Genomic DNA, 17,275 nt, shown 5'->3' with positions numbered 1-17,275 from the left:
GTGGTGAAGCTTGATATGTGTATCCATAGCAACAGCAGAGTGGTGTGACACCACATGGGATTTGCTTGTGTTTTCGGGGTGCGGTCTCCACGCAGACCTCGTCCTCGTCAGTCCACGATTAGAAAGTTGTTGTTTTTTTCTGTCTTTAGTTTATTCACTAAACAGGTGAAATGCAGAATATAAGCAGGATCACATGACATTATGGAGACATGGAGAAAGGGGACACCGTGATAAGATATCTGAAGCTAGTCTTATTACGGTGCATTTGAATTCAGATTTTATTAGAAAAAAGGATCCCAAATGTTCTGCTGTTTGGTTTAAATGTGAAGGCCATTAGCTTCATACAATAAGACTGCATTGACTAATTTTGACCGATATTCAAACTGAACGAATCTTGAAGGCCAATTCATTTTTGAGCGCCACACGAGTTAGATGTACAGACGTATCCGTTTTAATCCCTCCAAGCTCTCCATAATTCATGTTACATGCATGGTTTATTTCTTCCAGTTTGCTCACATTTATGACCGACGCTCATGCCTTTCACTGCAGCCACATGTAGCTTTATAATGTAAGCCATAAGTGTTACGCTGGAACGAGACAGACCTCCAGAGCCCTCGCAAAATCCCAATTATTCATTCTCTTGGCCTGGCTTCATAGGGTATGGCAGCGATGTTTAGAAATAGGGATTTTCTATATGCAGCTCTAAATGTTTTGAACTCGCCCACCTCTCTCTCTCTCTCTCTCTCTCTCTCTCTCTCTCTCTCTCTGTCTCTGTAAAGCCACATCGCCGGGCTTCGGGGAGTTTGGATAGTTTGCAGGGGCCACACGGCCTCGTCATTTCTGTTGGACATCTGTTACATGTACCATCTCCTTTTTGTTGCGATCATTTCTCTGTTTGCCGAATGCAACTGCGTTTCAAACATGTCAGTGATCAGATGTGCTCCCCTCGGCGAGTACAGAAAGATCACAATGTAAGAGAGATGTCATCAGTGTAGTCAAATATCACACGGTGGCTGTCTTAAGTAGCAGAGCAGCTCTTTTATTAATGGTCTCCTTCATAATCCAGGAATAAACAAAAGGATTACACCGACTGACATGTCTCTTAACACAGAAATGATAATATCCAAATGCTTAATATGGGATTTTCAGATTTACAGGTTTTTTTTGCCCCTTCAAGAATTAGATTAAATACACACTACATCCAGTCCTGTTGGGCCACAGAAATCCTTAGATAGGGGGGATTTTAAATTCATCTTCAAACATGACATTGGAGTCTGCCGGCTTAAGTATAATCTGCTAAACAGAAACGGATTGGTGGCAGGGTCTGAGCAAGATTCCCTTATATCAGCAGTTGCGTCTCTGCCAAGTGGTGGTTTTTTTTAACATCTGGGTGGTTGGTATCGTGGCACCGCAGCGCTGCCGGGTGCCCTTGACCGAGCAGCGTCCCTGGTTGGACTGGCACCTGTGGTGAGGAGGCCCATGTCTGAGCTTAAACCACAACATCGCCGCCACTAATACCGGAGCCGAGGCAGACCCCCTTCACTCTCCGTCTGGACCACTTTTCTTCACCGCTCATGTCTAATCCTCTGCATGTCTCACGCTCGCTTCCTTTTTTACTTTTTCGGTTCCCGCACTTTCTTGACGCCACGGCCAATTATAGGCCTTTTGATGGCGGGATACAGTGTTTGTGTATCTCGGGGGAGTGCGGCGTGCTGGTCTCTCGCTACGTACCGAAATGAGCCACAGCAATCTGTAACTGCCTACCTAGTAAATCTCTAGTTGAGTTGGGTCTGGTTCAGATTTAGTTTGTCTCTTGCTATTAGTGAGTTTTAAGTGTCTTTTATCACCCCCTTGTCCATTTTCCCTTCTTTTTCTACCTTTTTAGTCAATTTCATCAATGAAAACAATAGTGAAATTAACTTTGAGGCAATACACCAGCTGTGTGGAGGAAAACATCGATGTTTTTTTATTCAAAACTCGTCCTGTCAACACTTTAGGAGCTCTAGGACTGTGTGACAAGGCGCCGAATGTATTTGACAGTCTGCCACCACTCCACAGTGACCTGTAGGTGAGCTCTCCAATACCTCCCCAGAGTGTTTCCCCTGTTCATCTGTTCTATTAGTTCCTCTTTAACACCTCTACAGGGCCTGACCTTCTTATTTAGGGGTTAGGGGGGGGTTATACTAAAGGGTCACAGGTCAGGGTTCAGTCGGAGTAGCACATTAGCATAGAATGCTACTGGTTTGAATAGAGAAAGGTCCAGTTTGTGTTGTGTTGTGTTGTTGGATCATGAAGCATACTTTCGTGCGTGTTATTGTCTTCACGCAGTGATTTCTTATCCGGGGTTTTTACACGTATTGTTGTAGGAAGTCGTCATATTCGTGTATTATCGCGGCCTCAGTCCTGACCATGTGTTTTGGATTAATGGGACGGCATTTTAAACGCGGTTGGTTACATTACATTGACAAAGCAAGGAAACAAGACTGGGAAATATTTATAAGTCCAGGTTTTCGCTACACAAAAGGAGCTTGGGAACAAGTGTCCGACCGGAGTGCGAGATGGCCGAGCCTGACCCTCCCACAGGGACTCTCTTGTAACCCTGTCACCCCACCGACCATGTCACCCGACCCTGGACCTGGCCCTTAGGTTCTCCTCGCTCAGGGTCACGACCCCGTGGTCAAACACCACAGTGTGCCTGTCGCTGGGTCGATGGCGGCCCCGGCCCCTTTTTCTCATTCTGCCATTGTGCCAGATGACGTTAATTCCTCATCAGCTGGACATGGAAGGAAACACTTTCAACAGCAGACCCTGGATCAGGTTGCGCCCCCGTTTGCTCTCTACGGTCATTCGAGGGCCCGTAGAGCACCTGATGTGGTGTTGGCAGGGACGTGACCGAGAACAACTGGCAGGCCTATTTGTTCGTCTTTTGTGCCATTGTGTGGAGTGTAAATCACTTTTTCTCACAATTTCTCTCTCTCTCTTGTTCATTCTCCATCTCTCTCTCTCTGTGCTCTCATCAGCGGTCCAGTCAATAAAGGCACATGCTTTATTTAAACAATCACCAGATTAGAAACAGATTTAGGAGTATTGATCCTCAGGCTGATCTGCTCCGGTGAAAGGGTCTTTATCCTAGAGAACACCGTCTTATCGAAGACGTGTATTGATTAGGGAAGAGTTAATAACCTCTGAATTGATTGGGCTGCTTTTCTGTATTCTGCTTGTAAGCAGACGTCTTACGAAAGATATCAAGTAAACACACTAAATATTTGCAATAAGGGAAAAGAGGGACATGACAAGCTTTGATTTTGAGTTCTTTACATTCTGGTAAACAATAATACATATATAGGCGTTTTCAGGATTTTTTAATGATCTAAAAGGACATTTCACACACTTGGATACAAGAGAAAAGCGTTTACAAAACTCTCACTGTGTCAAATAAGTCTTTCTTGCGATCCAGGTAGTTTGGGGTTTTAACTTCTTTGTCTCTTCCTCTTTTAGATAAGGAGAGCCTGATCACGGACAGTGGCAAACTCCACACCTTGGATATCCTGTTGAGTCGGCTAAAGAACCACGGACACAGAGTCCTCATCTACTCCCAGATGACCCGCATGATAGACCTACTGGAGGTATGAACACACACACACACACACACACACACACACACACACACACACACACACACACACACACACACACACACACACACTGGATTACCTACCTCTACTGAAACTGATAAAATATTTTGTTTTAGTTGTGCCATTATTGAAGACTTAAGAATCATAAAAAAAGAGTCCTATGTGTAACACACACACGTTAGCACACAGACACTTGTACCAACAACCCTAATCAATTGCACAAAAGGGAAATCTTGTTCTCTCAAAACACACCTTTTTAATGTCACATTTGCATAAACCCGTGTTGCTCCAAGCCAGTTGTTGAACTGGTCGGCTCCCACTAGCGAGGTACTGAGCTCCAGTACCTCTAATCAGCCTGCCTGTCCCTCGTTAGCGGACTCATTAGACGGCTAATTAACAGGTCAGGGCTAATTAGCGGGGTCTCATCTGCAGGGGAGGCAGCCAGATGGGAGGGATGGCTGGAAGGAATGAGGAAAAGGGGTGAGGTGGAGGGTAGAGGGGGGGCGATGGGAGTGGCAAGGGCCTTGGGGTTAGAAGAGAGAGAGAAATGATGCAGAAGACAAAAGGTGGGGTTTAGAGAGAGGGAGAAAAGAGTGGGGACTTTTTAGGGACTTTTATTACTTTTATCTACAGAGGATAAGTGATCTAAGCTGCTTGGATGGGCACAAAGTCAACACCGATACGTCATCATATTGTTTAGGTAACTGTTGTATTCATGCTGAAGACAACCACTACATCAAACGCAGAGAAACTGTCTCTGTTTAAGCTTCTTGGCGAGCTGTGATCTGTTTTGAAAGTCAGAGGCTATGAGGTTGAAGGTCAAATAAATTGTAAAATCTGGACTCTGAAGGAAAAATAATGGCGCAAAGCAATTCTGCCGGTGATCATGTGTCAACAGCGTCGGAGCAATACTCTATTGTTGCCTCCATGTTTGTTCCAAACATCACTATGGAGCCAAAAGGCTCTGGCATGAAGTCACTGGGAATTCCTTCCCCCATTCACACGGTGCAGTGTTGTTTCCACAGCCAAATCTTTTGATGGAAGAAGGACCCAGCCCAGGTAGTTAAGGACTGTCTTCCTGTGTGTCTGGGAAACAGTGGGATCGCCTTGTGTTTTAAGGTCGAAGGAAAACAGCAATGGGAAGACGGCTTTGATAATGCAGGCTACTTCAATTCCGCGTTAACCCTTTTAGTCCCAGGCCCAAAAAAACACGTCTTCTTACGGCCACTTATGCGCTTCTTAAAGATTGTTATTAGCTTGATATAAGGATGAATTGCACAAGTGAATGGTTGCAATCAAGATTAAAATGGATAATATATAAAAGTAGTAATTTGGGTCCGCTTAGAAAGATTTGCTACAAAATGCTTTTTTACTAAAATTGTACAGGTGTCATTCATGATAGCTTGTTACAGAACAGTAGCACAACTAACCAGTGTAATCTATGATGTTTTTGTTGAACCTGACAGCAACTATGAGCTAACAAGTCATTTTAATGTGAAACTTTAAATCAGGTTTAACTCGAATCAAACTGTGTCACTAACTTGTCTGACTTCATTGGGATGGTTTAGGGTTAGGGTTAATAATACCTACAATGTGAATAAGTCACTAAATCATCATAACTAATGAGTAACACACTTGGAATGGACACACAAGGATGGCTTTAAACCGAATGTGATAGTTAAAAAATGTAAAAGTTATTAAGTTAAGTCTATTGTTTCTATTTCTATACTGTTTCTGTCATGGTTCCAGAAAAAAACAGCGTCTATTTCACTTGAAAATTTAACGTTACATTTTCACTTAAGTTAAGTGTAAATTTGTCGAGTATTTAATTCACATAGGAGATTACAAACATAAGCTTTTAAACATGTGGTTATTTCACATATATTGATTTATTGAATAACCATAATAGATGCCATATTGTGATCCATGTTATAGAGATATGCAATGACCTATATGTTGGTAGAGGATTTTGGCTGTATCGGCCAGCCCTACTGAAAGGGTTAATGTTCCTCCCACTGCCCCACCAAGGTATGTTCTCCAGGTCTAATGAGGCAGCCGCACAGTATAAGTGACCTCATACAGTAATGTGAAGCTGTGACAGCGTCTCCTCTACAAATGGGTTAAAGAGATTCACGAATAAAAAATCATGTATTCTCCCACTCTGGCTTCACTTTTCCTAGACCACATTATCTTTGTCATCGGTCGGGGATGAAAACTCTGCAGATGGAGTTGATTTCCTGAACACGAGACTGTGACTAAGAGAACGAGTGGAGGAGAGGCTGATGCTAATCTCTGTCATTAGCGTCATTGTTTTCGTCGCCGGTCGGCTGCCTGCTTCTTCTGGTGACATCACGTAGTCGGATGATGGATCGTTTGGGATCCGGGTGGCCCGAAGATTAAAAAAAATAACAAAAAAAATAACATTGTTGAGTTTCTCTGGCAGCAGCCGATAGTGGAGCGGCACTGCCAAGTCACTGCCCTCCTGCTTGAGTTGTGTGTCTGTGGCTGGGTAGACAGCACTGTAAGTCTGCGGCTGAGATTGCAGTGCTGGTGAGAACGCCCACAATGACTTGCTGGTACTGCAGCCAGAAAATCAGCAGCAGATTTGTGTTCATGAAGTGAGATACAGTGACCCATTACGCAATACAAAGCATGGATGAGACTGTGATTGTGTCATGATACATTCTGACTTCTGCTACACTGTGGTTGTAAATATAAAGGAAAAGTGTAATTTAAGATCCATCTTATAGGGATCATGGGTAGTGAAGTTTTATTTTTTTGTGAATGTTGGAGGCTCTGATGAATGGATGGATAGTGTTGCAGCTTTGTCCAATCTTCTGTCATGGTCCATGTTCATGCAATAGTCTGAACTGGGATGCTGTTTTTAGATATGACTGGCCCAGAAGCTACTGTGAGCCTGTTAACCAATATGAAATCCCTTTAAGGAGTACTCCACCCATTTAGCACTGCACTCTTATGATATTGTGGGACTCATGGTAAACAGTATGAAACCAAAAGCATCAAAATCCATGCAACACAACCAGTGATGTCGTCGTTATTATTCCATCCATTCTTCTTCCTTGTAAAAACTTGCCGCCTGCATTACCCACAATGCATCTCGGCAACCGACAGATTGTTAATCATCAAAAAGTAGTCTGGCTCACCCTCCATGTTGACTGAAGGCTAGTTATCAGACTTTTTGCACCTCCCTTTGGAGTTACAAAAGACTTCATGCAACTTATTTGTACTTCCCAAAACCAGTAAACGGACTTCGATGAGTAAAATCAGTCCTTTTTAAGTTAATTGTTTAACTCAAACAAGTTGTTCAATGGTTGTTTTTGACACCTAAAACAGTCATGACACACTGACGTGAAATAACTCAGCCAATGTTTGCAGCCTACACTGTTTCGCTGGCAGAAGTGTATCCATCGTGCCGCACAACATGTTCTTTTCTCTTTATGTAGTATTTTTAGCAGTTGACGAGTTGGGAACAGACTGTTCGCTGTGACACCATGTTCCCAACCGGAGAACTGCAATAAATACACACTGTGTTTCTTGACTTTAGGGGCTCGTTATTGTTTGGGAAGTTGAGTAACAAACTTGCCACCACGCCCTTGCTTTTTCAAAGCGCTGCTTTTCTTGCACATCCAGGTGCCAACTCTGATGATTTTAAGTGCAAAGGTGCGGCGACATAAGAGGAAATGTTGTCATGCTTTTAAACAAATTTTGGCTCTCCCATGCCTCTCTCCTCCCATACATCATTTCACGTTTGTTGTTGTTGTCAGATATCACAGACGTACAGATTTTGTTTTACTAAATACGTTCTATAATAGGCTGCTGACAGTTATTTGAACAAGATTAACATTTTGACGAGTTAAAGGTTCAACATTCCAATGAAACACGTTACAAAAATATGTGAAAAACTGCAGAAATACAGCAGTGTCACTTATGATTAACACCAACCCAAACAAAGTACGAGAGGAAATTGCAAGCTGTTGAGGTAAAGGTTTCAGTGTGGCAGCGCTCTGGGAGAAAGTCCACACTGGGACTGGACAAGCTTTAAATCATGTCAGCTGAATGTTGCAGAGATTGTAACAGATTTAGAGGCCTCAGGTCTACTTCTGAAACCTTTTTTTTTTTTTCAGATGATTAAGGCAGATGATTTTTTTAAGATTGGGAAAGCTGAGTAAGGCTTTTTTTTTGTGTGAGAGCAACAATATCTGCAACATCCTGCTGGCAAGCCATCAAAACCCGATTCAACAAGGTTAGCAGCATTCTGGCGAGCAGCGGGCTAATGGTCCCTAATGTAGTGTTCACTCAGAGCAGATGGGGCTGCTGGGAACCGAGCCAGGAGGGCAGGCCCTGCCGGGACTGAGGCCCCGAGAGTCATGACGGGTTTTGGGTGGGGGGGTGTCACAGAAAACATACTGTCAAATCATTGATATCATTGTTAATGATTGCGAGAGGTGAGTTGTGATGTGCGACAGTGATTGTGGCCGGTTCCGTTGGTTTTCGGGGGGCACGGACATGTTTGAGTGAGGAGGTCGAGGGTTCAGGGCAGCGCTTAAAGAGAGATCAACATGTCACCTCATCACTGCTGTTGCACTTAAAGATCCCCTCCCATCAGATCTGACACCCACACACACACACACACACACACACACACACACACACACACACACGGACAGCTTAGCAGACATTTGGGGGGATTGAGTATCAAATTCGGCTTTTCTCAGTGTGTCTCTCTGGCCGGGGTTGAGGTTTCAACTCCAGCAAATGTGCTTAAGAAATGTGGGATTTTAATATTTTGGACTGAAACGTTTCTGTCGGACTGAAATTCTTACATTGAAGATCAGTATTTCTTCACCCTTGGGGCTCAGCAAGTAGAACTGCAGGGTTGATCTGCTCCTCCAGAGAAGGACTCAATTAGCTGTGCATGTTTGAGAACTTATTAAATTCAGAAAAAACAATTTCAGATTCCATTTTTTCCAAGTTTGGATGACAAGAGGTTGTAGGTCTGTTGGGTTGAAAATGAAAACTAATGGCGATCCAGGAAAGTTTAGTTCAGTCCATGAATAAAAAAAACCTTATTCATGAACTCCATGCAAACCTGGATCCAGTTTTAAAGTGACTGATAGCTTATGACAACGTATCTATAGCAAACATTTCCTAATATTTGAATTTTAAGAGACACTCAAAAAGAATAAAATGAGGAGTTTGCTCGACATAATTCTCTCTCTTCATTATTTTCTCCCTTCTCTCCAGGAGTACATGGTTTATCGTAAGCACACCTACATGCGCCTCGATGGATCCTCCAAGATTTCTGAGCGCAGAGACATGGTGGCTGACTTCCAGAGCCGGTGGGTGAAGATAGATATGATCTACAGTGTTTGTGTGTGAATGCGTGCATGAAACCAAACACCCGCTTTTAGCCGCTACCTAACTGTAAATCCGCCTTTTTTTTTGTATATTGCAGCCATCAGCGAAGGGTTTAATCTTACACGTGTATGTCCAAATATGTGTGTGCGTATAATTCCTATGGATTCCACATGTTCTGGTTTACATTAGCGTTCAGTTCCGAGGCACCGGGGTGTGGAGGGCTTAAAGTTTTTGAGAATGGTTCCTAAATTACATTGTAACTTAATTTTGTGCCATGATACCGTGTGTGGATATTTGTACTTGTACAGTTGTAAATGATATCTTTCCATTTTTGTGTGTTTCTCCCCGTCTTCCACTCCTCCCCCTCTGCCCTCTGTAGGACGGACATCTTTGTGTTTCTGCTGAGTACGAGGGCCGGAGGTCTCGGCATTAACCTGACTGCTGCTGACACCGTGAGTCACCGACACACTGAAGGAAAAACACTTTATACAATAACAAAGCTTAAACTGTGCTAATATTTCCTAAATATTGCATTGTACATTCCCTGCCAAGTTTCTTTTACCAACAGAGTCAGAAAGATAGTTTGTCGATGACAAAATAGTGTGTGTACTTGCGCGTTTGTGTGTGTGTGCATTGCAGTAGGGGTGATCATTCATATATAAATGATGATCTCTCTCTCTCTCTCTGTGTTTATCAGCATCTCTCAGCATAATCTCCCTCTGTGTCCCTAAAGCCCTGTTCAAGTGGGATTAGCTTTCATGACAAGGATTTTGAAATGGCCGTTAACACGAGACATCTGTGTGATTAAAGCGGAGTTCACTTGGGATAACACATCCCTCCAATTGGTCCCAGGAATTACTGTCGTCACGCATATTGAAACCGTGCTGTAAACAATAACAGTACAGCAGAAAGAGTAAAGTTGAGATGTTTCCCTCCAGGTCATCTTCTACGACAGCGACTGGAACCCCACGGTGGACCAGCAGGCCATGGACCGAGCTCACAGGCTGGGTCAGACCAAGCAGGTCACCGTCTATCGGCTCATCTGCCAGGGGTCCATCGAGGAGAGGATCCTTCAGCGGGCCAAGGAGAAAAGCGAGGTCTGAAAAAACACAAGCTCTCATTCTGTCAAAGCAAAACATATGACAACAGCTTCAATTATTGAATTAAATCATTTGTTCTTATGTAATTAGATCCAAAGGGTGGTGATCTCTGGAGGCAACTTCAAACCAGACACACTCAAACCCAAAGAGGTGGTCAGCCTGCTATTGGACGACGATGAGCTGGAGAAGAAACGTGAGTATTTTAAGGCACCTTTGTCTTGATTGAATTCAGTTTTCTTTGCTCAAAAAGCTAATCCTCACCATGACTATGAGGAGGGAGTAAAATAATAAAAACATTGTCTTTCTCCTCCAGTGCGTCAGAGACAGGATGAGAAGAGGCAGGTGGAAGAGTGCAGCAAAGTGAAGGAACGCAAGAGGAAGAGGGAGAAGTACGCCGAGAAGGTACGGTACAACACGATCAGCAGGAACCTCAAACGTCAGCAGCCATCTCAGTCTGCAGTCAGTAGAGCAAAGAGACGAAAGAGTGTAGAATAAGAATAAATGATAGAGCAAATGTGGGATGTGAAATATAAAAAACGAGATGAGAATGGAAGGAATGAGGTAACGGAGGAAGAAAAGGAAAGGATGCATTAATATCTTAATACCCAGTACTGACTCCAAACATTACTAGAAGAAACACAAGTGTAAGCATGATTAATATCAGCAAACTTAATTGCATTTTGGATATAACATTTTTCTATTTCTTATATATGATACATGTTATGTATAGTTTGTCCTTTTCGGTGAAGCTAGAGAATAAGTCACTCACCAAAAACAGTCAAATTTAGTTCTCATGGAAACCCAACCGTTGGTTTGAGAAACAGTTTCATGGACTTCAAAAGTGCTGAATGTGTTTTTTTTATCTGGCTCTAACCAGCAGAGGAAAAACGAGGAGTCGGAGAGCAAGAAGAAGAAGGAGGTGAACCTGGTCATCTCTCATGCGCCCTCGGCCGACAACTCCAACCTCTCCGCAGATGGAGACGACTCCTTCATCAGCGTTGAGATGGACTCGGCCATGCCCAGTCCCTTTAGTGAGGTGAGGGGAATCAATGGGGGAGGAAATAGAAGGGCGAGAGTGTCCTTTTATTAATGTGAAGGAAGTGGAAGAGGATGGAAATACTGTATAGGGCTGACTTTATGTTACAGAGAGTGGTAATGGCTGCTCCATCAGGACACTTTGGCGTGAATCAACGTCCTTTTTTAGTTATTGATTCCTTTGTTTCCATGTGTTACTTTCTTCTTTTATTCTATCCTTCTGTCACCTCTGCTTCCCCTCCTTCTTCCTCTCTTTGTTCTTACTTTCTACATCCTTTCTATCCCATCCATTCTTCTCTTCTTCCCTAAATGCCCCCTTTCTTCTCCTCCTTGTTCCTTACACTGCTCCTTTATTGTTTCCCTTTGCTGTGCCGGCCCGATCCCTTCATTCCCTGTGGTGCTGACCTCCTGCCTGTGTGTGTGTGTGTGTGTGTGTGTGTGTGTGTGCGTTCCCTTGCACGGCCAGATCTCCCTGAGCAGCGAGCTCCAGCCCGGCTCGTTACCCCCGGACGCCGACGCGGACGAGAGCAGCAGCGACATGCTGGTCATCGTGGACGACCCGGTGTCCTCGGCGCCGCAGTCTCGCGCCACCAACTCCCCGTCCTCTGTGTCTGGATCAGTCTCTGACAACATGAACGGTGAGCCGGGTAAAAAAAAAGTTTTAGTCGAGCTTTGAACAATACACTGTAGAGTTGCCTTATTCCAGGATCGTACAGAAATGATTGAAAATGGAATATTGTCTTGTCAGATTCCCCCAAAAATATGTTGGAGCTATAGCCCTGATTTTACTTAAAGCTTCAGCAATTGCAGTCTGTAAAATATTAACTAAATTCTTCTTATTAATCTCCTAAATACCGTTAACATTTGGTATTTCCCATTGGATTGCTGTTTAAATACATTATACGATAATATTCTGGGGTTAATTGCATAATGAAAACTCAAATTGTAATTTCTGTCAAATTTACAGAGTGGTGAAAGTAACTAAGTACAGTTACTCAAGTACAAGTCATTTAGAATTTTTTTTTAGATACTTGAACTTCAGTAATTATTTTTTATGCAACTTTATACCTTCAGTCTGCTTCATTTTAAGGGAAACATTGAACTTTTTACTACAAACATATTATAATTTTTATTTAAAAAAAAAAAAAAAAAAGGGTAGTTCAAAATAGCTCCAGTAGTAAAACAATAAAAATGCTCCTTAATTTATCCCCAAAGGATATTGTGAATGTTATCAGTGCATAACACTGTTCTGCCTCCTATAGGGGCGTCATTTTCTTATCATAAATCACAAGTAGTGTACACTGTCAAAATGTTCATATTTGATGGCTTCCTGATTTCAGATAATATCGGTACATGCAATCTGTCATCCTAAAAGCTCCAAATGTGCCAAATAACCTGCGTTATCTGTGAAACAGTGTTTGAGAAGCAAATCTGTGTGACTCACATGAAGGTCACTGCAGCACACTGAAGCCCTGCTTGTTATGTTCTCCTCACTATCAGGACTGGTGTTGTAACAGGCTTGTCTGTTACCTCACATGTACTGTGCAGGTGATTATTTAGATTTATGAGAGCTTTATGTTGCCTTGGCCTCAATGTTTAAGTATGTTCTGTACTTTTGGGATCCAGATTGATGGAGAGTTTACATTGCTTCTACACTATATCTGTACTTTGGATGCGATGCAACAAAGTAATCCCTCCTAAATACATGCTGCTCTGTTGAAACCCATTTGGGATTTTTGGCCACCATGTGAAGAGGAGGGGAGAGATTATTTTAAAAAAAAAAAAGCCAGGCATGCTGGGAGAAAGTTGGTGCTTTCAGAGGTGTGAATGGTGTTGTGATGACGGGTTTAAAAGAGAGAATGAAGGTTAGAATGAGGGAGCAATTGTGTAAAGGGAGGAAGGGTGAGATTTAGCCTTGGAGGGAGAGTGAGGGTGAGGGGTATGTGGATGGATTTCATCTGTGTTTGGGTGTATGTGATAGAAGAGGCTCATACTTTCTCAGAGAAGTGTCGTTTATACAGTGTTGGAATGGAAACATGCAAAGAGAAATGAAGGCCAGTGGGGAGAGTAGGGAGTCAGAAAGAGGGGGAGAAGGTAATGGAGGGATTAGGCACAGTACCAGTGAGGCAGGAGCTGGCTCTAGTTCTGCAAACTGTTTGGAAAATGAGAGCAAAATCCTGGTTTTTGCCTTAGCCTGTACTTAGTGTAATGATGAGTAACGATAAGTAGTTATTCTTCTATATTACAGTAAAACTATCATGTCAGTGTTTTTGAAGGACTGGGTACATGTCAATCATGCCAAACTTATTTAATTTATGTGTTGTCTGTCTACAATGTTCCATTATATATATATTTAAAGTACTTGTACTAGTTGCTTTGGTTGAAAAAACTATTTCAGATTTTTTTTTTTTTTACTTATATGTCTTTGCCTTCCTCCCTCAGGCGTTTCAGCCTCCGAAGCAATCAGTCCCGGCAGAGGCAGGTCTGCGCGGAGTCGGGGGCGGCCCAAAGGTTCAGGAGGCGGAACGAAGTCGGGAGGGAAAGCACGTGGGCGCAAGTCCACCGCGGGCAGTGCGGCGGCCATGGCGGGGGCGATGGCCGGTGCGGCGGCTGCTTCTGCGGCAGCTTATGCTGCTTACGGTTACAGTGTTTCTAAAGGTTAGTGGACGATGGGGACGCTTCCACACCAATGCATGCACACTGGTGAGCCCTGCACAGAGTTAAAAAAGAAGAGACACCCAAGACAAAGATAATAACTTTTAATTGGAGATCATCTTGCGGTGTGACCACACCTGTTGAGATGCCGAATCAGGCCAGAGGCGTAAAATTTCCCATTTCCTATCCACTATTTCAGACGCTCTTGTTTTGACCACACCCATCTTCAAACTCTGACTTCTTTTTGATCTCACCTACATACCTGTACAGTTTGGTGACTGCACCTTGCACGCTTGTGGCTCCATGGCGGTGACAAGATCTGCCCACAGACATATTAACATGCGGCAAAGTACTCAAAACCGCTTTTTGGTAGTTCCCCTTAACGTAGATGACGCCAGGACCACATTTTGCCATGACGACACACACACACACACACACACACACACACACACACACACACACACACACACACACACACACACACACACACACACACACACACACACACACACACACACACACACACACACACACCATGTGAGTAACCTATGCCTATGTCCGTCCCTCCTTCCAGCAGGCCTCGCTGCGTCCAGCCCCCTGCAGCCTTCCCTGGGCCGGTCCGGTACCAGCCCCGCCTTCAACCCCAGCAGGAGCTCCTCCCCCAGGGCAAAGGAGGCTCCTCCACACCGACGACGAGCCCCCACAAACAGCTGGCCCACAGCCACCACCACCACAGCAGCCACGGAGCAGTCAGGAAGGGCAAGGGCCCCAGCGGTCCCGGGGCTCGATGATGCAAACTGTACACACACAAATGTGCCCACCACACACACACACACACACACACACACACACAGATAACTGACCTGCTCTCACTGTGATCCCAACAGCGACTTTATGCCTAAACTAATAGGGAATGCAGAAAAAATATAGTAACAGAGGTTCACTACCTGGAGGACCATGCTGCATCTGCTGGCTCAGCAACTAAAAATGACCCTCTTCACACACACACACACACACACACACACACACACACACACACACACACACACACACACACACACACACACACACACACACACACAATCATTTGAAGGTACAGTCCCAACCAGCCTTCACATTTCTCGGTTTTAATTTAATGAGTCCTGATCAGTGGACAAAATCCGCCTTGAGTATCTTTGTTTGCATTGCGACAAAAGTATTTCCAAATGCTTTTTTTGAGAAGACAAGACTGTACTTTTTTCTATTCGTGACAGGAAGCTCTTTTGATTTGCTACCTAGCTGTGATGTTACAACATAAAGGTGAACCGACACACGTAGGTTAAAGGGCTTTGAAATGTTTTGCCAGTTCAAGGAGGCAAAGGAGTATAACTGTCAAATGCACTGAGCCACGTCTTCCGTTTTTTTTTTTTTTTTTTTGGTGTTGTATATTCTCACACATGTACATTAGGTTATTTAATTGTTGTGTAGATATGCTCAGTGCAAACTGTCGGATGGTTCTTCATTTCACAGAGCTGTGAACGTGTATATATATATATATATACACCTTACCACCCCCAAACTTTACCAAACAATATCGACAGCTTTTCTACTAAAGCTCCTATTTTTGTAATCAATGATGCGCGTGAGTACCCATACCAACATGGCAGGTCTTAGCATTTTGAAAATCTTTTTGTCCATAAAATGTTTTCCCCGTTACAGACGGAAATGAAAATCAGTGATTTATATTTTTTGTCCGATGGGAAAATGAATGAATGGATGATGTGGAAAAAAATGATATTCCGAAACGAGGAGTACTGGTTGATCCGGCAATGCTGCTAACAGTAAATTTATGAATTAACTCAGATTATTTGGTTGTCTTTACTTAAGTTATTTCATTTATGTTGAAAATAAATGGGCAATTCATAATTGTTGCGAATGGGGTATTCATCTGTAAAACTGTGTAAATTGTACTGAAGCCATTTTTTTTATTTTTCAGAAATTGCTTCTTTTTTTTTTTTTTTTTTTTTTTTTTTTTTTTTTCGTGATGAGTCTGCTGTTCTCTTTGATGTCATTGATGTTTTAGGAACGAAAGTTTGCATCAGTGTCCTAAGTTGAGCACTACATCTGTTATAGGCTTTGTTTGTTTTGTGTTAATAGTGTGATTAAAAATCCGATGTTCTATATTGATGTACATAATGATGAGAGCGACGTTTTCTTTTGGCTTTTCCCCTCATTTGCCTGTCTATTTTTATAGGTCATGTGTACATACGAAGAAATGCGTCTGCCATTTTACTAACAGGAGGAGCCAACTGAAAATAAAAAGAGTGCTTAATCAGCCTTCCTGACTATTTTGAATCATTTCGTTTTTTTGTGGTCATTAATCTTACATTGCTCACAGATGGATAAAATAATAACAAACATAAACTATACCTTTTAATACTTATACAGGTTTTTGCCGCTTTGCACACTGTTTTCAGATACAAATTGTTTTTGCAAAATGTCAAGACTATCACAGAAGTATTGAATCATCTGTGGCTTTTTGAAACCATCATTTTGTGGTCTCGGGCACCAAATATACACATGCAATCATAGATTTTAAGGTCAAAATCTCTCACCTTGTCTGCAAACTACAACTTCAGAGTACTGCACACACACACACACACACATAGTTGTCTAAACTATGCGAAATTCAAATAATTAAATCTAATTTGGAACGAACCTTTTACGCACCCACATGTTACATGAAGACCTAATTACGTTTGCTCTCAGCATTGAAAAATTACATTCAAAAGATGAAACTGTAGTCTTTCCAGAAACGATGTCCCTCTGCCTCAGGACCTTGCTGTGGATGGTTTTCTTTGGAACTACTTTCCACTGAAGAAATAGTCCCTTTGAACCTCAGTAACGGGGACATTGTTTTTGGAAAAGACATGTTGGTGTTGATTTTTTCTAACATAGTTTTAGTGCTTTCAGAAGACCAAACTTAATTCCTCTCAGCTCCATTGTATTGAGGATGGAGGTGGGAATGTTAAAGGCAGTTTCTTTTTTTTTGTAATTTGGGTACTCAAACCTTTTAAAAAATACATTGTACGTTTGAATTTTTTCTTTTGTGGGTTGTTAAGGTCTGAGAAGTCAATACTCTGAAGTGCATCTGAATGGATGCCAGTATATTTTCTCATAGTTTGCTTCCTGGTGCTCTCTGACATGAACACTAAGCAGAGCGTAAACACAGGACTTCCAGGTCTGGGCTTGTTCCCGGCCGGTGGTTACATAAGCCCTCTGTGACTAGATAGACTCTGGACTTCCAGGGTCTACAAGCTCCTCCGGCCAGCGCTTTGGGAGTGTCCTATGTATGTTTGTGTATGTGTGTACTGTTCCAAAAAGCAGGTTTACAGAGTTCTCTGGATGATGCTGCCGAGTACTTTCTGCAACGCAGTCGAAACCTGAAACCAGGTCGTCTGTAAAGATCTCTAGCCGACTGTCTCTCAGTAA

At 42.9% G+C, this 17,275-nt stretch overlaps 1 protein-coding gene across 5 annotated transcripts in view; it reads left to right on the top strand.

Moving 5' to 3' along the window:
• The window catches only part of ino80 (INO80 complex ATPase subunit), a 36,482-nt gene extending 20,362 nt beyond the window's left edge, over positions 1-16,120 (top strand). For 2 of the 5 annotated variants that reach the window (XM_054618672.1, XM_054618674.1), the window contains exons 28-37: positions 3,499-3,626; positions 8,901-8,995; positions 9,394-9,466; positions 9,953-10,111; positions 10,205-10,307; positions 10,428-10,516; positions 10,992-11,150; positions 11,616-11,787; positions 13,592-13,807; positions 14,382-16,120. In XM_054618672.1, coding sequence (XP_054474647.1) covers positions 3,499-3,626; positions 8,901-8,995; positions 9,394-9,466; positions 9,953-10,111; positions 10,205-10,307; positions 10,428-10,516; positions 10,992-11,150; positions 11,616-11,787; positions 13,592-13,807; positions 14,382-14,662 — 1,475 coding nt within the window. In that variant the 3' untranslated portion in view covers positions 14,663-16,120. Of the gene's footprint in view, positions 1-3,498; positions 3,627-8,900; positions 8,996-9,393; positions 9,467-9,952; positions 10,112-10,204; positions 10,308-10,427; positions 10,517-10,991; positions 11,151-11,615; positions 11,788-13,591; positions 13,808-14,378 lie in introns of all 5 variants that reach the window. The other 3 variants (XM_054618670.1, XM_054618671.1, XM_054618673.1) reach the window with 2 other exon arrangements.
• Positions 16,121-17,275: the final 1,155 nt, after the last annotated feature.

This window comes from Anoplopoma fimbria, chromosome 18 (assembly GCF_027596085.1).
Source record: "Anoplopoma fimbria isolate UVic2021 breed Golden Eagle Sablefish chromosome 18, Afim_UVic_2022, whole genome shotgun sequence".
Taxonomy (NCBI): Eukaryota; Metazoa; Chordata; class Actinopteri; order Perciformes; family Anoplopomatidae; genus Anoplopoma; species Anoplopoma fimbria.
This window is presented reverse-complemented; position numbering and strand designations above follow the sequence as displayed.